At 37.5% G+C, this 26,239-nt stretch overlaps 3 protein-coding genes across 9 annotated transcripts; 1 reads left to right on the top strand and 2 right to left on the bottom strand.

Annotated features, from left to right (window-relative positions):
- The first annotated feature begins 93 nt into the window (after positions 1 to 93).
- On the top strand, positions 94 to 24,980 carry LOC113498448 (bifunctional glutamate/proline--tRNA ligase). 2 transcript variants are annotated; one of them, XM_026878432.1, is made up of 31 exons: positions 94 to 246; positions 334 to 666; positions 1,018 to 1,168; positions 1,548 to 1,655; positions 2,010 to 2,136; positions 2,485 to 2,677; positions 3,069 to 3,240; positions 3,639 to 3,797; positions 3,977 to 4,051; positions 4,355 to 4,499; positions 4,914 to 5,158; positions 5,494 to 5,701; positions 5,909 to 6,097; positions 15,928 to 16,137; positions 16,369 to 16,590; positions 17,040 to 17,252; positions 17,689 to 17,904; positions 18,345 to 18,518; positions 18,891 to 18,983; positions 19,185 to 19,298; positions 19,745 to 19,921; positions 20,479 to 20,593; positions 20,994 to 21,142; positions 21,513 to 21,713; positions 22,060 to 22,177; positions 22,611 to 22,750; positions 23,006 to 23,132; positions 23,391 to 23,632; positions 23,892 to 24,052; positions 24,416 to 24,559; positions 24,771 to 24,980. In XM_026878432.1, exons 1-31 carry the CDS (start codon positions 210 to 212, stop codon positions 24,934 to 24,936), a joined length of 5,124 nt encoding a protein of 1,707 aa, XP_026734233.1. In that variant the 5' UTR covers positions 94 to 209; the 3' UTR covers positions 24,937 to 24,980. The 2 variants fall into 2 exon arrangements, with proteins under 2 accessions (XP_026734233.1, XP_026734234.1); XM_026878433.1 differs by lacking the exon at positions 17,689 to 17,904.
- LOC113498450 (probable serine/threonine-protein kinase dyrk2) lies at positions 6,153 to 14,953 on the bottom strand. 6 transcript variants are annotated; one of them, XM_026878436.1, is made up of 7 exons: positions 14,149 to 14,953; positions 13,435 to 13,699; positions 10,216 to 11,738; positions 8,537 to 10,144; positions 8,150 to 8,418; positions 7,704 to 8,077; positions 6,153 to 7,605 (listed from the first exon to the last, which is right to left on the bottom strand). In XM_026878436.1, the coding sequence occupies exons 2-7, from the start codon at positions 13,690 to 13,692 to the stop codon at positions 7,375 to 7,377; spliced, it is 4,263 nt and encodes a 1,420-aa protein (XP_026734237.1). In that variant the 5' UTR covers positions 13,693 to 13,699; positions 14,149 to 14,953; the 3' UTR covers positions 6,153 to 7,374. The 6 variants fall into 6 exon arrangements, with proteins under 6 accessions (XP_026734237.1, XP_026734236.1, XP_026734238.1 ...); XM_026878435.1 differs by lacking the exon at positions 14,149 to 14,953 and adding an exon at positions 13,792 to 14,090; XM_026878437.1 differs by lacking the exon at positions 14,149 to 14,953 and adding an exon at positions 13,905 to 14,090.
- Positions 24,981 to 25,075: 95 nt separating the features above from the next.
- LOC113498456 lies at positions 25,076 to 25,916 on the bottom strand. Its single transcript, XM_026878450.1, has one exon. The coding sequence runs from the start codon at positions 25,846 to 25,848 to the stop codon at positions 25,180 to 25,182; it is 669 nt and encodes a 222-aa protein (XP_026734251.1). The 5' UTR covers positions 25,849 to 25,916; the 3' UTR covers positions 25,076 to 25,179.
- Between the last annotated feature and the right edge of the window lie 323 nt (positions 25,917 to 26,239).

The raw sequence follows: 26,239 nt of genomic DNA, 5'->3' as shown, positions 1-26,239 counted from the left end.
CTTTGTGGCTGTACTCAAAATGAAACGGAATGTAAAAATATTATGACATTTTCAAGTGTCAAATACAACACGTTGACAAACGTAATACTTTGACTTTGACAGTTTCCGTTTCTCTTGTGGGGTTCGGTCGGCGAGTGCATGGCACTGTGTCGAAAATAGATATTAATTACGATAAATAGAACACATACGTGTCTTCAAAACGCTTGAAAATGAAAGTTGCGTGTAATAAAGCCAACCCACCATTAGGTATAACATAATATTTTACAAATATTTCTCTAAATTACATCAGCTACGTATGAACGGCTTAAAATAGCATTTCTTTTTACTTTACAGGTGGTTTGCTCGCTACAGAGTTCTATAAGTCTGCAGGAAAGGATGTAAAAGTCATTTGGGGTGGTGAATCTTCCGTTACCTTGCCAAATGTATCGAAACCAGTGCCATATGCGACCAGCAATGACTTGATACGGATTCTGGAGAATGCCTTCAACAAGGGGGCTGGCCCGCTGCAGAAGGTCACCATGAACCACTGGCTATCTTTAAGCCTTGTCTTCGAGGATGAGATTCCCAAGTCCTTGGAGTATTTGGACAAGACCCTCGGTCCTATCACATACTTGGTTGGAGAGTCATTATCAGTATCAGATTTGGCAGTCTTCAGTGTGTTGTATGGTAGGTGTTATCACTATTTTTATGTTAGTGCTAAAACCTATGCTTGCCTTATCATTTATTTTATTGACCAAATAAAACTTAATTTGCTAAATGTTTTTTATTAGATCATAATGTATAACATTTCCTTTATTTATTTTACATAATCTTCCCACATTTAATTATCATATACCTACACACTCTTCTAATATTGTTCTCTAATAAATAATGTGCAATAGTTACCAGCACCTAACCCATTGCTTGAGCCTAACTCAAACTAACCAACAATGAGCCTTGAGAATGCAAAGAATATTTATAACTAAGATATATTGTTCATTCAAAAATGAACTGTAAAATAATGGCAATATGTTCCAGTATCAGCTAAATACAAGGAAGCAAGTAAGAAAACCACATACCTAAACATCGCCCGTTGGATGAAGCTGATTGAGGCTCAACCATCAGTCACCAAAGCTCTGAAAGAGCTGCCAGCTGATATCCTGGACAATCTTAACAAAACTTCATCAAGGTGTGATAAAAACCTTTTTTTTGTATTCTTCATAAATCGACTTTTTTGCATTCATATATAAAATTAAGTATCAATAAGTGCTGTTCATATATACAGTTCATCTAAATTTGAAGCAAGAAATTGTGGTTCATACTTCATATCATCCCACAATTTTTTTTTAAGCAACTGCTTACAACTTGCAGCCCCTTAATAGAAAAAAATATTTAATTGAGCAAGATACATTTCTATCTAAAAATATAAACATACTTATAATGAATTTAACACAGCTCTTGAAAAGTATTTTACAGCATAAGTGAGAAGTCCAGTGAAACAGTCAATGCCTGCCTTAACTGCAAAAAACCACATCAAAGAGAGTAATAAAATATTCTTGTTATTTAAGGAAATCTCCAGAGGCTGGTACCGGCCGTCAACAAGAGGGAAAATTCATTGAGCTGCCTCATGCTGAGATGGGCAAGGTAGTTGTGCGGTTCCCACCAGAAGCTTCAGGGTCAGTACCAACTTATTATGCTTTAAACAATAGCGAAGATTTTTCTCCATGAAACACAATCTCATGTACTTTAAACTGTCTTCATCTATACCAGTCTAGTATCTGGTCCTTGAACAGTCCACAGACCACACTCAGAAATTTAATTCTTGTGTCGCCGAGGTTTCAAAAACATTCAAGTCACATGTACAAAAACACTTGAACTTAGGACAACCGTTTGAGGATCACGCAAAAATTTATCCTACGCGGGGATCGAACCCCGCGACACGGTTTTAGCTTTAGTAGGTTTGGCGTTTTGATGTCCACTCGACTATCCATGCAGTTGTAGCATCATTTTAAATTGCACTCCGTTTCTAGATACCTCCACATTGGCCACGCTAAAGCTGCTCTCCTCAACCAGTACTACCAGCAGGCGTTCCAAGGAAAGCTGATCATGAGGTTCGACGACACCAATCCGGCTAAGGAGAATGCGGAGTTCGAGAAGGTAAGACGCTAAAGCCGTACGTGAACAATACGAGACTCGACAACTAGACAACTTTTGTCCCCCGTATACAGACAAACCAAGATTGTTTTTAAAGTGAGGATGCGTATGTACGAACCCACAAAGCTTTCAGTTTGCTTAGTGGTCACTTAGCGAAAAAATTGTGGGGCTTTGCTACTCTAATCTGTACATACCGAAAACAAGAACAACAACATAACTTATTTTTGATTCCCTATTATTCATTATTCATCTTTTCCAAGCTTCCCCATGCGCCCAGTATGCAGCGTAAATAAGTAATGTGTTTCAGAACCTGAAGCTACTTATTTACTATTTCCGTTATTTGCGTTATAGGTTATCCTCGAAGATGTGGAGATGCTGGAGATCAAGCCAGACCTGTTCACGCACACGTCGCAGTACTTCGACCTGATGCTGGACTACTGCGTGAAGCTTATCAAAGAAGGCAAAGCGTTTGTTGACGACACGCCCGCCGAACAGATGAAGAACGAGCGGGAACAGAAGATTGAGAGCAAGAACAGGAATAATTGTATGTGCTGTTTAAAGTTATAGAACAATATTCATCAATATAGTTTAGCTTGTACATACGCATGAAATAAAACGCTAAATAATTAACACCTCTTTGGCCGTCGATGACAAACATAATGTCCCACGTCCCACCAAGATAGTTGGTTAAAAAAGCGCGTGTACCTGAAATGGCGTGGATTCAGAATAGCTATACTTTTGAAATATGTACAGATGACGTATTGAGGTGATGCAACGATTGGCGTTATGCTTGGCGTATCGTCATTAATTTGAATATGCCCAATTTTAGTCGCAAATTCTATTTCTTTAGCTCACGTAAGGAACAACCAGTATTGCGGGTCCATCTCGTTTTGACCGTTTTTTATTTAATAACTACATTTTTTAATCTATTCCAGCCGTAGAGAAGAATCTCCAGCTATGGGAGGAGATGAAGAAAGCCAGTGACATTGGTGTCCAGTGCTGCGTGCGCGCTAAGATCGACATGCAGTCGCCCAACGGCTGCCTGCGCGACCCCACCATCTACCGCTGCAAGCCCGAGACACACCCACGGACCGGCAATCAGTATAAGTACGTATTTTAGCATTATTGAGTTATTTTGGGATAGGTTGTTGTTTATAACTACAGCTAACCAAAAAAAACTTATAATTTTTTGCCTTCAAATTGATGTCGTTTGGAAAAGCTGCAGTGGCGTCACTGTGGTGTGCTTACCCCACCCCACTGCAAGTTTTGCTCAATATAGACCAGTATATACTGCCTAAATTCAATTGTTTTAATAAGAACAATTATAAAGCTCACAAGTTAAAATACTTATTTATGTGGTATGTATATGGACATATAAGTAAGTAAGGCACACATATTACTAAAAGCACATTACACAGTCCGCTTAGCTGTTTTCGTTCCTCCTTATACCTCCTACAAAGTTCCCTATTTATAACAATTATTAAATATTCACTCGATATTCACAGAGTATACCCTACGTACGACTTCGCGTGTCCTATCGTGGACTCCATCGAGGGCGTGACGCATGTACTGAGGACTATGGAGTACCACGACAGGGACCCGCAGTTCTACTGGTTTATCGACGCGTTGGGCATCAGGAAACCTTACATCTGGGAATACAGTCGGTAAGGAGTTTAAATTACATATAAAATGGAAAGATGGATAATCCAGACCAATGACTGTTAGTGTATTAAATTGAAATTACAAATACCGAAACAGTGATCCACAGTCTACCTATTACCATAATATTAGCAATAAAATTTTAAACGATTTCTCTTATTAAAATTATATTTACGTTTCACAGATTGAGCATGACAAATACAGTATTGTCGAAGAGAAAACTTACATGGTTCGTGGAGCAAGGACTTGTTGATGGATGGTAAGATAGATGTTAACCTTTTATTCATCTTTTTTTTTCGTGAACATCAACATAACGCCATCTGGCATCGAACTAAGCAATGTTTCTACTATGAATACTAGACAGCTGATAAAAATACCTATACTTCTAAATTCTAAAAGATTTTATATATAAATTACACCCAGATACGGAACAAACGGTCGTGATGATCCTAGAAACAATTTTTCTGGGTAGGAACCCAACCCATAACCTCCATTAAGCAAATATTGTAACCAACCATCCTGTTAACGTTACCCAGTGCGATTTCTACGTTGTGTTCCATAGGGACGACCCGCGCATGCCGACAGTGCGCGGCGTGCTGCGGCGCGGCATGTCCGTGGAGGGGCTGCGCCAGTTCATACAGGCGCAGGGCTCCAGCCGCTCCGTCGTCTTCATGGAGTGGGACAAGATCTGGGCCATCAACAAGAAGGTACGGAACACTCCTGCATATTTATACTGTACTTACTCTGTTGCTTCAGCGACCCAAATTGTGTCTTGGCCTTCGATACGAGAGAATGCCACCTTACAGTATCCTTCGCCACTTCTCGCCAGTCATCTACATCTATATACTATGCATAACTGTAAATCATAAAGTAAAGTAGTGAAAATTAGGTGAATGAAAATACATGTTAAATATTTGCAGATTAATCATTGATTATAATAGTTTTAGCTTTATAAGACTAATGAGTACAAAGTTTATTTTTTACTCTGACTTTTCAAAAAAAATCAAAAAATGTTACAAAAAAATCTTATCAAAAAATGTTACCGTAATACAAAAATCATTTATTTATTTATGCGTTGTAGGCTTAATCAATATTATTATCAGTTCTAAACAATTCCACAGGTAATTGACCCAATAGCGCCTCGCTACACGGCATTAGAGACCAAGCCAGTTCCCGTCAACCTAAAGGGTGTGTCAGAAAGCACTTTGACGGTTGCCTTGCACCCCAAGAACCCAGACGTGGGCAACAAGACCGTGTGGGTCAGCAACCGGTTGCTCATAGACCAGGTTGATGCGCAAGCTCTGAAGGAGGGAGAGAATGCCACGTTTATTAACTATGGCAACATTATGATTGATAAAATTCATGTGTAAGTATTATATTCTTAATTTGTAGTTACTATATTGTGCAACACCCTTCTCGTACGTCAGGGCGTAAAAGAAGGCTATAATAATACACTAGTTTCTAAAAGATAATGGCAGAAGAATTCTTCACAATTTTATGAAGATAAATGTATTTCAAAGATATGGCAATCAAAAAAATCAAGTCCATGAAAGGGCTGTGAACAATCAAATTAGAAGTGGCATCTTCTCTTAATGTAAATCCCGCCACCGCATGTTTAACTATGACATTTGACCATTAGCGGAAAATGGGTCTTACCATGTAAAATAAACAAGCATTAATCACCTATGACATTATTTCCAGTGCTGCCGATGGCACAGTCACCAGCATAGACGCGACCCCGAACCTCGAGAATAAGGATTACAAGAAGACCACGAAACTTACCTGGCTGGCCGACACACCCAAGTCTCCCACCGTGGAGGTCTACTGCGTGTACTTCGACCACATCATATCGAAGCCCCTGCTTAATAAGGACGAGGACTTCAAGAATTATATCGGACATGAGACTAGGGTGAGTCTGAAGTAACTTGGTTAATAAGCAAAGGTTGTGTGAATGCAATGATGGTCTACTACTGTATTCGTCATAAGTTTAACATTGTACAGGTTAAAATCCAAGTGGGGCAAAAAGAGTTACTGGAAGTAATTAGTAATAAAGTTATCTTTATTTGTCAGTCAAAATATGACACGAACAAGTTTGTAAGGGTATATTTTTGAACAGTGGGAAGTCCCAATGCTGGGCGAGCCGGAGCTAGCGTCGCTGAAGGTGGGCGACGTCATCCAGCTGCAGCGGCGCGGCTTCTTCCGCGTGGACGTGGCGCCCTCCGCCGCGTCCCCGCACTCCGCCCGCCGCGCGCCGCTCGTCCTGTTCCACGTGCCCGACGGACACACCAAGCAGATGCCCGGACAGGTAGGTGGCTGTTTTTTTTATTTAAAAACGATTCCCGCACTACGGAATTTATCCTTGTGTCGCGGGGGGACAATGAAGTTCATTGTTACTTTTTAAAATAATGATTGCTGAACTATGCATTTAGAAATGAGAGTGAAACATTATAGAATAGATGCGAAGGAGAATGGTACAAACATTGACGCCTCAGTTTGAATTTACTTCTCAGGACAACCAAATAGGAAATTTCACATCCACTGAAATCAATTAAAATTAAATACATATCCTACTTATAGTGTAAATATGTCCTTATCTTTTTTTAAATCACTGTATTCACACCGAGATCAGTCAAAGAATAGCAGAATTATTGAATTTGAACATATTTGACAAAAAAAATCGTTCATTTTAAATCGCATTACTTCATTTGTCGCTCATAATGACTTGTTGAGGAGTTACAGAGAATAACTTTTAATTAGTAAGGCATCGCGAACCACCGGATAATTGTATATTAATAAGGAGTCTATGTTTTGCGCTATTGCGTAATATTTATCTACTTCTTTCTTACTTTATTTGGCTTCTGTGTAATAAAGCATTATAGTATGCTTTATTAGTGGAAACTGTCTTAACGAAATCGATAACAGTGTACGATTGTGCAATTTTAAATCTGGTCTGTTTGCGTTCAGGAATGTTACCAGTATACTATTTCTGAGGCAATTATCAGAAAAATCTAAAAGTGTAATGATTTTCTTGTTCCTTTAGCTGCGAACTGTAGAGAATAGTTATGAAGAAAAACTTATTTTGTGTCAGCTAGATTCAATTGCGAATTTATTGGGCATACTAAAAGACTTTACTTTTAAAAATGATTGCGGTTATAGCGAATTGTACCGAGCTTCGCGTAACAGTGCTAATGGTGCCTCGATTCCATACCGGCAAAAGTGATGCTTTGTACTGCAGGCAAGCGCATTGGAAGTGGTTTTCTGTACCCGTAGGTACTATATACTGTGTATATTAACACTACTTAACACGCAACCATTCTAGAAAGAAAAAAACAGTTAATATAAATATCTTTTAATTCGTAACATATATAAATAAATACACTTAACATTAAACTTATGATTATCAAAGAAATCTGTCCAATCAGAAGTTGCGGCATACGTTACGTAGTATGTAAATAAAAATTTGAATAAAATTAAAGATGTAATTTTTTCGTGAGACTCTTACGAAATAAACAATTAAAAATAACTTTTGATCAACATAGGAACTAAAAACACTTATTAACAGATTTTTAAGTCTTAGACTAACTAGTTTAGGCCATAAAAAAACTCGCTGGCGCCAATGAACTGTATTGGCAGCCTACGTCGGGGGTCCAAAGTCAACATTTTTTTCAGCAACTCATAGAAATTCTCAATCTTGGCTAAATCCTCGGTTACTTGCCACTTATTACGAAATCGTTCCCAATTCTGTTTGTAGGCCATAAATATTTCTCCGTGGAAATTTTTATTACTATGGATGCTATGTATTAGTTTGGAATGCTGAAATGTAACAAAAAAAAAGTACTTAAATAAAATTTATTTCCTTGCTTACGATCTTGATCTTAAACCTGAAGTTATTTACGAAATAAAATAAGTACCGAAATTTTTCCATTCTTCCAACAGTGTTGAATAAAACTCGTTCCAGAAAAATGTTTGTAACTGAATCTCGATGCATTTATCATGTCAGATTCAAAACTTCCCAATGTACAAATCTGTTTGTATAAGATTTCGTTGTTAGATGATCCTTTGAACAATTTGTTAGATGTTGCCATCTCGTACATTACTAAGCCTGTTGACCATACGTCTATCCTATGGTCTGCGAAGTACCCTAATATGATTTCAGGCGCTCGGTAAGGGACAGTACCCGTATTCGGTAGAATTCTTATTTGATCACCGTAGCTCATGCTGTCAAAGCCGCATAGTTTTAGTTTTGAACATTCTCCGTTGACTAGTATATGTGCCGGTTTTATGTCTGCAATGCAACATTGAAATTAAAACATATGTCTGGATTTACATGGAGTACAATCAAGTGTAGTAATACTACCTGAATGTATGATGTTGTTGTTCGCTAACATCTCAACAGCGGACACTAACTGTAAACCCAACCTCTGCACTACATCTATATGCAAAGTGCGCTTTTTTTCTCGCAGAGCTTGTGCCAAGTTCCTTGTATAATGTTCAGTCATAAAACACCAATTATCGCCCATTTTAAAGTTATTGATCATGTAGAGAATAGTAGTACCGTCTATGGATACATAATTTTGTATTTTATTTAACATTTTGGATATTGCTCGGCCTCTACGTACATAATCCCTGCAAACAAACAGATAATAACCATAAGACTTTAAAAATGTGTAACTTAAATCTTAGCGGAAGAAGACCATTTTTTTACTTTTATTACAAGTATAATAAAATAGAAAATAGTACGTACTTGAGAACTTTGACGGCGAAAACTTCATCTTGATCATCTTTGCACTTATAAATCACTGAAAAAGAACCATTATGGATGATGGATGTTATTTTGAACTTAAAATGAAAACATTGAAACATCCTAGTTTCCAAATGTGCCATAAATTGTTTTGAAGTCATTGATTTTATATTCATATCCTGATTCTGTTGTGAATTGCCATCAGATAAGTTATCACTTTGTTTTTTATTATGCGGTTTTGGCACTATCCTGTTGTTTGCAGTTTCTACGGCACTTTTCCCTGGCACTACTATAGTTTTGAAATTAGTGTTTTCCTCAGTTTTATTCTTTAAACATTCGTTTGTGGTTGTCCCTTTATTGTTGGTGTCTGCCTGCTGCAGATTAGATGTAGAATTATTTTGATTTTTTGCGTTAGGTTTCCCCTTAACGTTTTGCGGCTGAGGTTTCTCTGTTTCTGCTTTATTAGGTTTTGGGGCTGTTTTTTCATTTTGTTCAATTAGATCAGATGAGTTTTCCGAATTAGAATTAGTTTTAACTTTTACTGTTGATTCATTAGTTTGAGCTAAAGTATTTATAGAATTATGATTTGTTATATCTTTTTGAATATTTGTATTTCCTTCGCAAACATTCTTGCCTGATTTATTTAATTTGGCTAAATCTTTTATTTTTTGGTTTATTTCAATCGTAGGTAAATTAGTTTCTGACTTATCTTCAGTTTTTGATAGACAGTCTCTTAAATCAGGTTCAAGCACAGTATCAGATTGTTTACTAATATTATCACACGTTTTTGTCGGTTGTTCTAAAATGTCATTGCATATTTCTGTATTTTCATTGCGCTCTTGTTTAGATATTGGCAAGGAATTATTATTTATAATTGTATTTTCAATGTTGATTTCAACATTTTCTTCGGCTAAATCAGTCGCTTCTTCTTTTGCATTTGAATCGTCCATACTTAAAGTATTTTTGGAAAAGATATTATAAGCCGAAATGTCTACTTCATTTGCTTTATAAGTAATCTCGGGCGAAATGGAAGTTATAATTTCATTCTGATTGACATCAGTAAACGTTTTGTGTGCTTGATTCTGTAAAGATACAACTTCCTTGACTATGTGTTCATCTATTACTGGTTTGACATCAATTTGAATGTCGCCTCTATCTTGAGTAGTAGTGAACTTTATTGGTGATTGATCGTTATTGCCAACACTCGCTGGCACAGTGTCGTTCTTAGTCTCAACTTGTTGATTAATGTCACTGATCCCTTTATGCGGTTCTACTGTATCACACTTCACAGTATACTCATCCAGATTAGAAGGATTAGCGTCTATTTGAATGTCTTCGTTATCTTCTGTACTATTCAATCCTGCCTTGAGAGAAGTTTCTTTAATATCACCAGATTTTGAGAAAATTGCCTCGTTGTTGTCAGTATTAACCTTAAATTTCAGTGCGTTATAGTTAATAATATTAATGATATCTTTGGCACTATTTTTAATATCGGTTTCTTTTGGATTATGAACTATATTGCTCTGTTCTTGAAATGGTATTCCAACTTTAATATTTTGATTTGAATCAACCTCCATTGGCTTCACACAACAATTTTGTGTTGCTTTAAATCTGAAACAAAAATTATTAGTTAATAAATTGCCTTATGGGAATATGCTCGATTCGTATTGTGCGTGACTTACCCTTTTCCTGGTTCCGAATCATCATTCTCTGAATCTGAAACTATGACAATAACTTCTTCTTTTATATCAGATTTTACTTTAATATTAAAATCATTGATTAATTTTTCTTTTGGTTGTACTACTTGAATATTTGTTAACATATTATTCGTTTTTGTGTCCTCAATTATTGGAGGCATTACTTTCTTATATTCAAATGGCTCGCGACATGAGTCAAGACATTCAACAATTTCATCGACATCAAAATCATCAAGAAAGGAACAATCGTCTGGTGATCGTCGGGTATATTCGATACCACCTTCAGAATCAGAGTCGCCCGAAGACGGACATTCTATATTAATGACTAATTTTATTCTTTTACGTTTCTTAGGCTTGGATTTCTTCACTGGGGCTTCATATTTCGCCATTGTCGTAGAACTGACTTTCACTCCTTGTTCTACAGTTATTGACATGTTGTCCTGTTCCTTGTATACTTCACTTTTCGTTCTCTTACGACCTATTTTTGGCAGATCTTGTTTTTCGTCTTTATTTTTGTTCGGCAGAGTATTATTGTTGCTAATACAAGTAATGGTAGAAACATTACTAGCTTTTTCTTTGGTACTGATGTCCTTTTTTTCTTCATTAGTTGCTTTGGGCTGTACAATCGGCTTCCGCGAAGAACTTGTTTTCTTTTCAGAATTTGTTTTCTTTGATTTTATTGATTTCTGTTCAACTTTTTTTGCACTATTAGGTTGACTATCATTTTGGCGTTTTGGGTCTAGTTTAAAATCTTTACGTTTTATATCCTTTGATGAGGATGAATTAAGCTGAGGTTTGTTGTTGTGAGGGGGTGAGATAGAAGAGGTAGTCGTTTTCACCAAAATGCTAGGTTTAGTCTCACTTTTAGACTTACTGACAGTTTTTGTTTTACTTTTATTCTCAGTATCCTTTTTTGAGCTCTTTGATTTAGTTTCTGAACGCTTGGCGTCTGAGTTATCCTTTTTATGTTTTATTTTACTTTGACTAGGTAATGCTAAGTTTTTGGCTTTTGCATTTGGCTTATTACGCTTTGGACTTTGTATTCTTTCGGTCGTTTCATGTTTTGAAGTTTCTTTAGTCTTTACAACTTTTTTGTCCACATTACGTTCCCAAAGCTGCTTAAAATATTTTTCCATTGAGTCCTTTGTATTAGGTATGCTTTGATTGGTCTCATTACTTTTAATATTGTTAACACTTTTCTTGCTACTAACCTGAGTTGCGGTAAATTCTTTGGGTTTGCTAACTTTTTTATCAGCTTCACTTTGTTGTTTTTTAGAAGTTACAGTTATCTCTGCACGTTTAGCGTCATTTATTTTGAGATCATTTTTATTCTTTGTCAAACTCATTCCATCTCTTTTAAGTAAGTTAAAACCTGTGAAATCAACTAAATTGTTTCTTGATTTGTACAATGACGAAGAGAGTTCTTTAATGCCTGGATTTGTATTATTTGAAGTTAGTGAATGATCCATACTATTGGTATCTTGATGTTGAAACGTCTGGTTATCCGGCTACAAAAAAATAAAACTGACTTAAATACTGCTTACTTTTTTATTTTAATTCTAAATTAATGCGAAAGTAACTATAAGCACTTGTTTCACAATCACTGATAAGCCGCTATCTGGCAGAAAAAATGACTTGAATGAACTTCTGTGGCGGTAGTGGAACAGGCCCTTAGTCTATTACGCTGCGACTAAACGGTATTGATTGTGTACCAAGATCTATATTAAATTTAAAATAATAAGAATAAAATCATATGCGATTAAACACGACATGCGACATAACGAAATTAAAATGAATAAATGAATATTAAGTAAGTAGGTACGTAAAGAACTTAATACAAATAATGAATCACTAATCTCATCATTTTAAACATACATTGTTAATAAATTGGTTACAAAAAAAATATAACGCGTAATTTGAATGATCGAGTAAGTACCTAAACTTACTACTACATTAAGGTAGGTACCGCGAAACAAGTTCATGCGTTAGGCAGATATGATGAGCCGGCGAGTTCTCGAAAGTAAACTTTTAGTTAAAAAATATATAAGACCTCCCATCAACGGTATCAACCATAAGCAGGTAGGTATAATAGGTGGACATCATCGGGCATCGTCATCGATGAGTATAGTCATCATCGGCTTAGCCTTTGCCCAACTATGTTGGAGCCGGCTTCTAGTCTAACTGGATTCAGCTAGGTATCACTGTATTACAAGGAGCGACTGCCTATCTGACCTCCTCAACCCAGTTACCTGGGCAACACGATACCCGATAGACTGGCTGTCAGACTTTCAAAAGTCAAAGATGTATGAATAGGTAACAGCCGGGACCCACAATTTAACGTGCCTTCCGAAACACGGAGGAACTCGTTATAACAAAGATGTTCACCCATCTACGGACCAACCTTATCAAGCGTAGCTTAACCTGTGATCGATTCCCTTATGGAGATATAGCTTAAAAACGAGCTCCTCCACGAGATCATCACTATATTATAAAATAAACCTACATTAGTATTTGTACTACCGAAATCTGATCACACGGAATTATGAAGGTGGGTTGTTAAAACCCACTTAAACTTAGTACCTACCTACTTAAAATAATATTTAAAGTAAGTCAATACCTACCTGACTAATAAACTCATAAGGCATTCCAAGTTTAAATTAGATTTTAATCTACCTATAACAATTTAAATTACTTAATAAGTTTTCACCATCTTTATTAAATAATTATCTAGAATTGATGGCTTTTGAAAATATACACTAGGTAGGTATAAAATCAGCTAAGCTATCAGCTATAAAATGCTTTTTTTAGGTAGGTACCTGAATTTCTTCTCGTCGCTCCACAATAAGCTTGTTTATTGTTTCGGTTTATGCAGAAGAAAATCTAGAGTAGGTATCACATTATTGACATTTAAATATTTGCCTTGCAATAAATATACTATACCTATGCTGAATCGCAAGCTTAACCAAACGTTGCACAATGTCGGTTGTTGTTTTAAATCATAGCTACCTAATAATAATAAATATAAATTATTAACTATAAATAAAACAACACTTTTTCTTTTGAATGAAACACGATATGACGTCAATATGCAATTTTAAAAAATAACCTATTATAAATATATTCGCTTTCAAAAAGTCCGGCACAATATAGGTAAACTAAACTGTTTATCTGTGACTTAGAATGCTTAAATATTTTATTACTTACATTAACTGAAGCGCCTGCATGCGAAATAATCTCGTCACTGCTGGGTAAGCTGGGTTCCACAACAATCTGCCTCAAATTACTATAATTTATGCTACTTCTTCTACTAACACCCGCGGCAACGGCACTTGGATCACAACTAAATAAACTAATATTTGTGGGGTTCGCAACATACTCTTTACGTGGTGGGGCGAAGGACACGTTCGGCACCAATGTTATATTCGGACTTGTATATTGTGGTAAATAAGCCCTCTTCGACATATTTCACCTGAAAAATAGCGATTTTTTTTTGTTTATTCCTTCTGTCATCAAATTTTTTTTTCGGGTAATGACATTTCATGCCTATACTTAATTACATACTTCTTTATGCACTACTTCTTTTATTTCAGTAGATATCATAGAAAATACAAGACTATTTTAATTTACACAAAAAGGGTTTTACGGGTTGTATATAATATAAGCTAAGCAATAACCTGGCCGGTAAGCGGCCGGTACGACCGCGCCACTGAATGCATTCACTTGATCACTTCACTCGCCGTGACAGACAGAGATAAATGATGATCGACTCGAACGCGGCACGCGCGCATGGCGGCGCGCGCCCGTCGCGCGACTCGGACGAGGGACGTAGGCGTTAGGATACGAGTGCAAGTCTAGCCAGACTTGCCGAACTAATGAATGAACGAACGCAATCAATAATTTACAACATAGTATACCTACCTGTACGAACGGCCACTCGGCACTGAGGGAGGTTACGTTTAGAATGACGCGGCGAGAAATAAAATACTTTTAGTGAGTTATTCTAAGCAGTTAGGTTAATTTTAAAAACCTCAACAAACTACCTAACTTACGATCAATTTCATCTAAGTTGGGTATCCAAATTTTAACGCAAGTTAGCGAATTAAGTCACCTCCTTTTTAAGAAGTCGGAAATAAATACGTACCTAGGTAAATTTTATTTGTTCATGTATGGACGTTAGTTAGGTATCTACTTAGGTCAACATTTAAACTATTTAAAACGATGAATTGCCCATCCTTGTTTTATTATGTAGATTTTTACAGTTATTTATTTAACACGGAAATATTCCTTCCGGCCGACTATTAGTATGTCTAAAAAAACTTAACTAGGTTTTAAGGTAATTTATAATGCAGGTACCATTATTAATACAATATTATAGTTCGCGTACTTATCAATATCAGAAAACGATTGTTTAAAATCCACGCGTACAGCTGACATAATACCCTTTCGCTACGCAAAATGCCATCACAATCAACATTTACATGTGTTCATACGTTCGCATTAAACGATTTCCATTGCTTCTTTAAACACACCATACAAACAAACCTGTTGCTTGTTCTGCATCAAACGTGCAATGTATAACGATTGTACCGGTACTCTCGAAACTGGTTGGATATTTTTTAGAAAGTATCACCACGGTCCTACTTTTTGAATGCACGGACTGCGAATCAAAGATAGTGTGAACGTTGTTATAGCATATGTTGTGCCGTTTGTTAACATTTTTTGTTACATTGTGTGAAGTGTGAGTGGTAATTAATATTTATTTATAATCTTAGCAAAGTTGTTGTTATTATATTTAACAATATTATTGTTATTCTGCTATTAATACTGCTGTAATGTTCTCCGCCTAAAGCTTTTTTTCTATTTGCCCTAAACTCAGAGCCAAGTGTTGAAATTAAAATATTGTGTTGAACTATTGTCGTTGTTCACATATTTATCGGTACCTAAGACGCTGACAGATCGTGTTTCGCCTTCGTTTATCTTAATGACCACTTGGAAGTTATAATAGTCACTTCAATGGGTAGGTATCTGTCTTGAATTGTTCTTGAAATCTTTAAGCAAACAATTATAATGCTGCTATTTCTTTTTACGAAATATGTATTGACAACAATTTTTATTCCTATTTATGCCCTGCCCCTTCCAAGTTGGTACAATCCAAATATTAAGATCATATTTCTTATCGCGAAATCTCGTCAACCGACACGAAAAGGCGCGAGCCGAGGCTAGTATAAACAAAATAATAATTGTAATTTAAACCTGACTTCCAACCATTAGACATTTAATGCTGTTAAAGCATATTCGATACTCGCTATCGCTTATCCAGCGGATTACAGTTTAGACATCAATTTATTGCTGTCTAGTGATAAGTGCCAAGTAAAAATAGTTTGGCCCAAATTGTCAACAGTTATGTTTTATTATTTCAAATTATTTGATTAAGTATTTTGTGTTAATTACTTACGTATACATATTTAGGTAGTAAGCATTTTTATTTAAGGTTATTGTCGCGTCAGTAACTGGTGAGATTTTGTAATTTATTATTACACTTAGTCTATCTATTTATTTTTTCCTCTAGTTTTATCATCGGTCATCATTTTGCAACCTCTGCATAATATAATTGACGTTCATCGAAAAAAAGCCAGCACGATATTAATTACCATGTTCATTCCGGTCCCGGACTGATGTATATTTTCTTGCCCATAGTCAAAGCCTGCCCCGGTGAAGGCGGCTCAGCAGGTGGCCAGCCCCGCGGCACCGCAGACGTCCTCTGTTACCGACCTCAACGCTCAGATAACACAGCAAGGCGACCTGGTCCGCTCCCTGAAAGCAGAAAAGGCTGACAAATCGAAGATCGACCAGGCTGTGAAGGTATTACTGGAGCTTAAGAAGCAGTACAAGGACGCTACTGGACAAGTAAGTCGATAAAAAGGCTTTTTAGATTGATTAACGGGGTTCTTTATAATTTTCAGTCTTTAAAATTCTTGCATGGTTTAACAAAATTTTGAATCACATAAACAATTATTGCCAAGATTTAAATAACGCAAATGCTTGAACTGAATCCATCGACCTTGAATTCTTACCTAGACTCAGACCTCGATATCTTTGAAGGCTTTAGCAACACTATTTCATTACCATTTCCCGCAGGTTTGGCAGCCTGGCGCAGCAGCAGCCCCTGCCCCAGCAGCCGCCGCCCCAGCAGCCGCTGCCAGCCTCTCTGGCGACGCGTCCTCCATCAACCAGGAGATCACTAAGCAAGGCGACCTGGTCCGCACTTTGAAATCAGCTAAAGCCGAAAAAGCTAAAGTGTACGAAGCCGTCAAGGTCTTGTTGGAACTTAAGGCGAAATATAAAGCGGCTACAGGACAGGTAGGTTGAATGAAACTTTTATAATAACTATATTTTTCTTTTTATTAGCCTTATTGGCCAATAACACTTATATTTACTTTAACAGTAGTATTTAAGAACAACGTATAGCAAAACGTCGCCCTTGTTTGCCATGATGTCATTGTTCAGCGGCATGTAAAGAAAAATATACGATACTTAGCTAAGTGTTGATCGTACGTATCGTGTAGCTTTACCAGTAGTAAAATATACAGAACATGGAAGTTTAGTTTAAGGAAGAATTAAAAATGAAATTAAATATATTTTACTGAACTTTTCTTAACAGTGCGTAATCTTTTACAAATTTTTAAATCCTGGGTCTGCCCGTTCAGATTTCTTTAGAAATAAGCAGCAACCTTGCACATCATATTTGTAATGTGTTTTTTTACTATTTTGTGTGCATAAATAGTTAAATAAATAATCCTTTCGGCTAGGAATGGAAGCCGGGCGCAGCGCCCGCAGCAAGCAAACCAGCACCAGCACCAGCTCCCGCAACTGCTGACGCAACAGCGCTAAGCCAAGAGATCACCAAGCAAGGCGACTTGGTGCGCTCCCTTAAAGCCGCTAAGGCCGAGAAAGCTAAAGTCGACGAAGCCGTCAAGGCCTTGTTAGACCTCAAGGCCAAATATAAGGCAGCTACAGGACAGGTTTGTGAAATATTATTTTAAAAAATATGTTTATTCGTTAAAGCAAAGTTAAATGACTTGCTTTGAACATGTGAAAGAAATTACAATATTACAAAATAAGTTATCAACAAATGTCAAAATTATTATTTAAAAAAAACGACTCCCTCATTATGGGATTTAGTCCTTGTGACGCGGGGGATTTCACAAACATTCTTGTCACATGCACAAAGACACTCAGACTCAGGACAAACATTTGTGGATCACGCAAATGTTTGTCCTACGCGGGCATCGAACCCGCGAATCGTCGCGCTCAGTGGATTTAGCGTGGTGACCTCGACCACTCTGCTATACGTGCAGTCAAAATGTAATTATAATGGGTTGAAAGTAGCTGAAACAGTCAAAAGGCAAATCAGATAAAATAGTTCCAATAATTTACAAAATTACCTTCTTATCTTAGGAGTGGAAGCCGGGTGTAGCGCCCGCGGCCAGTCAGCCCTCAAAACCAGCTCCAGCACCTGCTGCTGGTGACGCAGCGTCTTTGAACAAAGAGATCACCAAACAAGGCGACTTGGTTCGCTCGCTGAAGTCCGCTAAGGCCGAGAAAGCTAAAGTCGACGAAGCCGTCAAGGTCTTGTTAGACCTCAAGGCCAAATATAAGGCAGCTACAGGACAGGTTAGTGTTGCCATTGTTGTCCGTTTTTGACGGACAGTTTAGATATATAGCTTCATACATATAGCTTATTAATTTACACCTTTTTTGGATCTTTTTTTACGAATTCGGTGTTGTTTCTTATTACTAATACCTCTTGTACATTTCTGGGTAAACGCAATCTCTGATAATATTATAAATATGTGGCTTGTTTGTTACGATTTCACGCGAAAAATATTTCACCGATCGTCTTGAACTTTGCACACATGTTCTAGGAGGGATTCGCAACGTAGTAAGTAACATAGAGTTTGTTTTTATCAACATAAAAAAGAGATTAAGATCTACTTACTACTCTGCAGCGGTCTAATTCGACCTCTAGTTCCTAATAATCTGATATCCTTGATCGCCAAACTGATTTCAGTTTACTCATAAAATTTAACTAACAATAAACATAATATACCCAGGACTGGAAGCCAGGTGCAGTCTCTGCCAGTCCAGCTCCTTCCCAGTCGCAGCAACAGTCGCAGACGGACGACAACAAGCAGATCGCGCTCCTGCTCACTCAGATCGCGGCGCAAGGGGACAAGGTGCGCCGGCTCAAGGTGGAGAAGGCGGAAAAGTCTGTTGTTGATGTTGAAGTACGTTAATGTGTAATAGACTTTATGTTGTGGACGTTATGGTCTCTTATTCTAGGTAACGGATGAGACGCTCAGTGCAAATACGCAAACTGTTGACGAAATTGGTAGTAAGAGGTGAGATTGGGGAGGGCCTATTACTTAAAGTCAAAGTCAAGTCAGTATTTATTATTTGTAAAACATAGGTAAAAGTATAAATGTAGATTTTAAAAATAAAATAGAGCGCTATGTGTATGTAATAACTTTGTTATGGCGTGATTTTAAGATATTGGTTCAACAGTTATTATTTGCGCGCTTATGCGTAAACATATGCCCTACATTGCCACCTCTATCCTTTTTGAAATTCGATGTTAATATTATTTCTTTGTTCTTTAGGTGAAAAATCTCCTGAATCTCAAGGCTCAATACAAGGCTATCACTGGTACCGACTGGACACCAAACGCCGCTCCTGTTAAAGTCGAAGCACAGGTAGAATTTTCATTACAAAAAATACATTTGATTGGGCACTGGTGAATCGAATCTTTAGAAGTAGTAAAATAATGTTCCGGTCACAGTCACCGTCACCGGTGACCGATAACCTTTTAACCGATTTTAAAGGAAAGTTTAATTGAACTTCGATATGTTCATAATATTATGATATGTATATAATTTCGTTTATGTAAAATGCAGGATACCAAACCAGCAGCAATGGAGGGAGGTGGTGACAAAGCGGCCGCCCTCGGTGCTCAGATCACCAAGCAAGGGGATCTTGTGCGTGAACTGAAAGGAAAGAAGGCTGAAAAGGTATGACGAATGATACTCACACGGTAATAAACAGGGTTTTGAAAACGTGTAATCTGATAGAATAACTGTTACTTGGTCTAGTGATATAATGAATCCGACGACAATTCAGAGTTCACTTTGGATTAATAGGTAAAGTTTTAAAGGAATTAGCAACTTTGAATAACAGTTAAGAAATATGTGGTATTTAATAAATTCGTTAGTCTGTCTCTACATTCCATGCAACAATGATAGACACGGCATTTCACTAAATGGAGATTTTAAACTTAGTAACGTTTACGAATATGGTGATGAAATATCTATGTATGTTTTTAGTAGAGTTTTTTAGTAGAGTTAGTATTATACTAATTTATTTTTATATTACTATTATATTATTATTTTTAGCGTACCTAAAACATAGATTAAAGCCATTTGCAAGGCTTTAATTTGCATTTACATTTACATTCTAGGCGGTAATCGACGCAGAGGTAAAGAAGCTTCTAGAACTGAAGGCAGCGTACCAGGCGGAGACCGGCACTGCGTTCGCGCCGCCCGTGCAGCCGCGAGACTCTAAAGCTAAGGAGAAGAAGGAGGCCAAGCCTAAGGAGGTCAAACCTAAAGAGAAGAAGGAGGCTAAGAAGGAACCGGTAATTAGTGTTTAAAGTAATGTTATTTATAGAAAGATCTCCGCTTACTTGAGAAATCATTGGGACTTAGTGATTAAAGGAGCGTTTTTTTTAATATAGAGAAAACGCGAGGGAGCATTATGGGTATCGTTATGCTCCATGACTTAATTATTGATATAATAAAAGGAAAAACAGAAGTGGCAACATAAAAAAGTAAAAGATAAGACACAGGATAGAGAGGATGCAAAATGCTTCACCGATAAGTCACAGCAAGACAGTACATAAATTTGAATAATGATTAACATTATTTTAAAGGATTTTCAGATGGCAAAACTAGTTTTTAATCAACCCTGTTTCAGAACGTTTTAGCTCCCTTGTTAATTCGCTTTGCCTCATAAGATATCTCTTTAAATAAGAAAAAAAGTCAAAAATCCGTCACCCTGTGTTATTTAAATAGTCTTACAAAATTACTATCAAATAGATTTTACTTTTCCATTTTGTCGTCTATCATATCGAAGTTTTCCAAACACGCACAACTTACTACCTAGCCTATTATAATGTTATTTTAACATTTTTAGTCACCAAAACCTGTGGCGGAGTCGTCTTCGGGAGTGAAGAAAGTCACCCGGCTAGGTCTGGAGGCGAGGAAGGACACCGACCTACCTGAGTGGTACTCACAAGTTATCACCAAATGTAAGTAATTATTCATTAGTTATCATTTTAACTGGCCCAGTCTAGTGGCCCTGAGGTTATACCTTGAGGTCGTGGGTTCGTTTACCACATAAACATAATAATAAAATTGTGTCCCTTTGATTTATAGACTTTATTGTCATGTATTTCATGCTTGCTATTGATAATGGTGAATCTTGGTATGCAGGCTTTGGATCTCTGCAATTAATTTTTTTCTTATTAAAATTCATGACCCAAAATGCAGAGTGATTACATAAATATTGTAGAATTCACCAAATATTTTTAGTTTACGTCTAGACTTGTTAGGCGGGTTACTCTACGTTTCATCGCACTCTGTGTTTCACTATGTATGTAATGTATATATCGTTTCAGAGATCTTATTTTATATTTTCATTGTTTATAGCGGAGATGATAGACTACTACGACATCTCGGGGTGCTACATCCTGCGGCCGTGGTCGTACAGCATCTGGGACTGTATCCGCACCTTCCTCAGCGCCGAGTTCCGCAAGTTGGGCGTCAAGGACGGATACTTCCCTATATTTGTCTCGAAGGTAACAAAACACTGATTACGTAGTAGAAGCTTACCTAAAAGATTATAATTTGAGCTTAACTTTCATTTAACCTCTTCCTTACTTTAATCTAAGTTTTTTCGCATTTACGTATAATGACTTTTCTTTAATGACTCGCCGAGGGCATGGATTTACACCAATTAAAACACCTCGATCCCTTTCTGTTGGTAAGGTTGGTTCCTGCATTTAAACATAAAATCTAAAGTATACTTTATCTGTACTTCTTTAGAATCTAACCTAAAATGAATGCATTAATCAGTTACTGATGCTACTAAGTTAGTTCGGACCTTGTTGACCGTCATCTGGTATTCCTACGTAGTTGGTTAACAACTAGTTCCTCGTCCCCCCCCAGGCGGCGCTGGAGCGCGAGAAGACCCACATCGCGGACTTCGCCCCCGAGGTGGCGTGGGTCACGCACTCGGGCTCCTCCGAGCTGGCCGAGCACATCGCCATCCGCCCCACCTCCGAGACCGTCATGTACCCCGCCTACGCCAAGTGGATACAGAGCCATCGCGACCTGCCCTACAAGCTCAACCAGTGGAATAATGTTGTTGTACGTACAATATATTATAAAACATAGATAGTTAGAATATACAAATGTTAGAAACTTGTGGAGAGCACTATGCTCTAATTTTAAAAGTTACACCAGTGCAAACGGTTATATTTCAACGCAATGCATCAAAAGTCTATGTCAGAAAGGTTGGCTCGTCCAACCGTACAAATATAATTTTAATTTCAAACTACACTTAGTTAAATCTATACAACCTATGTACTTAGAATGAGGATAATAGACATGCGTCTGAATTCAGTGGACGAAACTATGACACAAAATCAAAAACCAATGTGCTATTAGTTTTTCTTTGTGCATATAATATTAGGCTTAACATTTGTATGTGCAGAGATGGGAGTTCAAGCAGCCGCAGCCGTTCCTGCGCACGCGCGAGTTCCTCTGGCAGGAGGGACACACCGCCTTCCGCCTGCAGGAGGAGGCCGCCGAAGAAGTACTGCAAGTACTTGGTAAGATAATTACTAATTATATTAGATAAAACTTGATCAAATAAGATCTAGAGAATAAATAACTGCATAGGTAGCTAATTGTTGATAAACTTGATAAAAATAAGATTTAGAAAATAAATGTCTGCATAGATAGGTGAGTGGCATGGTCACTATGCTTCAGCCCCGCAAAAGTGCAATCGCCGTATGGGACAAGCCATGTGATTCTGGGTGTTTTGTGCATGTGACTTGAATGTTTGGGAAATTTACCGCGAGACCAAAATAAAATTCCTTAATGCAGGAGTCAACATACATTTTTTTTTTATTATTAAACGTCTCTCGCAGTAAGTGATTAAATCCTTGCTTATTAATAGCTTGGTTACCCTTGGATCAACCGCTCGGCTATCCCTGCAGTCAAAATAAAGTATAAGATAATAATATAAACTATAACTATCAGATCTGTACGCCCGCGTGTACGAGGACATGCTGGCCATCCCTGTGATCAAGGGCCGCAAGACCGAGAAGGAAAAGTTCGCGGGAGGGGACTACACCACCACTGTGGAGGCATACATACCCGCCAGCGGTAGGGCTATACAGGTCAGTGGATGAACGATATATATATACGAACTTACGACCATTTTGATAAGACCTAAATTTGATTGTGAAGAATGCTCCCGAGTTCAATTAAAATATTGACGTCTTAGTACACTTTCAAGAGCAACGTACGAAACGAAATCAACGACAATGCTTATCAGAATGGATAAAATGTAAATATTCGAATTTTACATAGTCGTATGTAGGATTTATTGATGATTGTTCCTTATCTAAGCGGGTTGTTTTTGTCACCATCAGGGAGCGACGAGCCACCACTTAGGTCAGAACTTCTCCAAGATGTTCGAAATAGTGTACGACGACCCCGACACACAGGAGAAGGTGTACGTTTACCAGAACTCGTGGGGCATCACCACCAGGACCATCGGTAAGTTACGTCAGAAAAAATATGTACTTACATATATATGCTTGAGGTACATGATATGTATATGCTCCTTATTAAGTGAGTATAATGACTCAAAATATATTCAGCTTACCATTTCATAATGAAGAAATTGTGGACGTATTTTTAGCTTTTTAAAATATTTAAAAATCATTGTGCAATGGCATTGTAATGTCGAAATTGTCATTGCGTCCATACGCGCTGTTCTATGGAATGAGAACTAAACAAGTGTCGTTCCCCCAGGTGTGATGGTCCTAGTCCACGGCGACGACAAGGGTCTAGTGCTTCCACCCCGCGTGGCCGAGGTTCAGGCTATAGTGGTACCCTGCGGCATCACCGCCAGCAGCTCGCCCGAGGAGAGGAAGAACCTGATAGACTCCTGCAAGGCACTGGTCGACGACCTAGTGAAGGCTGGCCTGAGGGCCGAGGGAGACTACAGGGATAACTACTCTCCCGGGTGGAAGTTCAACCATTGGGAGCTTAAGGTATGTAAATCTGGATCAAATTAAACGTCTGTACTTGAGGCCCTTTGTTTAGTTTTATATTTTATCGGTTTAGTTGTACTGTACTGGATTTAATGGCGACCAAGTATAGGTGACAGTAGTCGGGAACGCATATTCGATCAACGAAAAAATTAAAAGAGTGGAGGTCTATAGCCGGTCATAATAGGCTGATTTTATAACGTTGATAATATATTTTCGTGTAAAGAATGTACTAAATATTTAACTTTTTTTCCTTGTCCAGGGTGTACCAGTCCGCGTGGAGCTTGGTCCTAAGGACATGGCTCAGGGTCAGGTCCTGGCTGTACGGCGCCTCACTGGTGAGAAGATCACGCTGCCGCGCGCCGAAGCCGGCCAACGGCTGGTCGAGCTGCTTGAGCAGACACATAAGGAAATGCTTGACAAGTGAGTTTCTTGCAAATGTCGGGTGTTTTGAAAATATTTTGTGTCAATACATGTGACGGTGCTAGCTTTCTTTACAAGGTCGGGAACAACCTGTTAAAGTGATTCAAGTGAGAATTGAAAACCTCCAAAGCTACATAATATTCAAATAGCGACTATTTCGATTTCAGTTCGAATAATTTCTTCATGTGATTTTAAAGGAAAACAACATAAGTATGGATGTTGCCGGGTCCCATGAAAGTAACATGCTCAACGGGTGATATCCTGTATTTTACAGATAATGCAATCCTCATAGTAAACTGGGCTGACAAAATGTAATTATGAGTGTCTTGAACAAACAAATAAATCCTGTTATTTCGTGTTTAGAGCAACAAAGGAGCGTGACTCAAGACTGTCGCTCGTCACTAAATGGGATGACTTTACCGACGCTTTGGAACGCAAGCATATACTTCTGGCTCCGTTCTGTGGTGACATCCCTTGCGAAGATAACATCAAGAATGACAGTGCTAGGTGAGTGCTCTTTGGAAACATTTATTGTATTGTAATAGAAACTTTAATTTATCAGCAGGCACCAAATTTTGATGTTATTATCACTTATTGTTGTTCTGGTGTAATATATAAATGTCCATACAATATTAAATTAATGAATTCACATTATTACCATTTTACCTCTCAAGAGAGGCATGATCTCATAATACAAAGTTGTTTTTACATTTACCAGGACTGATGATGACAACACAACTGATGTGAAGGCCCCTGCTATGGGTGCCAAGTCCCTCTGCATACCATTCCAGCAGCCCCGCGAGCTAACTGCCAGTGACAAGTGCATTCACCCCGCTTGCAACAACAAACCCAAGTTCATCACCCTCTTTGGAAGAAGTTACTAATAAGAATAAAAACAACTTTTTCTTAATAAAATAATTTATTATTATTCGTCGTTTATTTTGTTTCGTATTAAAATATGGAATTAGTTTACATTTCATAATATATTGTGAATCATAGAGAAATTGTGAACTTGAGAAATCCATGACAATAGCTTGAAAAAAAATTGGTTACATTTAAGTCTTGACAATTTAATAATGTATTTATTGTTTACAACAACTTTGAGTTATTTTTCTTTAAAATATGCTTTAACCGTCAGCACCCATAAAATCTTTCCCCGGTTCTGAAAAGTTATAAATATTTCCTTCTAAGAGTTGAATTCTTCTCTTCTTGGCATTAAGAAGTTGCACAAATTTGCCATACAAGCTTGTCTCTAAAGTGGTTTTGATATCTACAAACTTTTCCAGTTCAGTTTTACATTTTTTCAAGTCATTAAGGATTCCTTCATTTTTTTCCTTGAGGTTATCAATAGTGGTCCGAAGGTCAATATTTTCAACAAGTAAAAAGTCGAGCAGGAGGTCCTTAGTTTCCAAGGTGTCTTCGCGATGTACGGGCACAGACCCGTGTATTAGAGTAGCAATCTCGTGTTGTGAGTCTTCGAACTTCTTTTTCCATGTAAAAATAGCAGAGTTAACATCATCCTTGACATCAAAATCATAAACAAAATCACCTTCCCCTGATTGCTGGAAGCTTTTTTTCACGTCTTTTAAATACTGTTCTTCGTTCTCTTCAAAACGTTCTCGGTACTTCTGAGCGAATTCGTGCGATAACCTTCCCGACCATGTTACATCTCCGTCATAGATCGTAATGTGAAACAAATCATTTTCATTTGGTTTCCAAATTACTTTAACATACAGGGATTTTCCTTTTACATCAAATTTAGTAACTGAAGTTTGCTCGATAGCATTTTTTTCCATTTTTATTTCTAATCATTACTTTTTATTTATAAATCACTTGCCGATTTTGTTTACAGTATGAAAAAAAAAACAAACTTGACAGTTGGTTGACAGATCTTGTTTTTTCTGGCGTTGAGGCTCGAGAATTTCGTCTTTTAATCGCTGTTGAAATGGTTAAATGCACATGACGTTACTAGCTACGCCATCAAATAGACTATTTGACAAAAAAATATGTCCCCTCCAGAAATATTTACAAAAAATATTGGATGCGTACTTTTTATATCGTATACAAAAAATGAAGTGCTCCAGCGATCTAAAATCTTGTGTGACATCACTCACCGGTATGGTTTTTATCAGCAAGCGATGAAACTACTATACGAAGTGTGTAGTACTAGTGGAGGCTAGTCATCTT

This window comes from Trichoplusia ni, chromosome 11 (genome assembly GCF_003590095.1).
Source record: "Trichoplusia ni isolate ovarian cell line Hi5 chromosome 11, tn1, whole genome shotgun sequence".
Lineage (NCBI taxonomy): Eukaryota > Metazoa > Arthropoda > Insecta > Lepidoptera > Noctuidae > Trichoplusia > Trichoplusia ni.
Note: the sequence above shows the minus strand (reverse complement) of the source record. Positions and strands in the feature narration are given on the sequence as shown.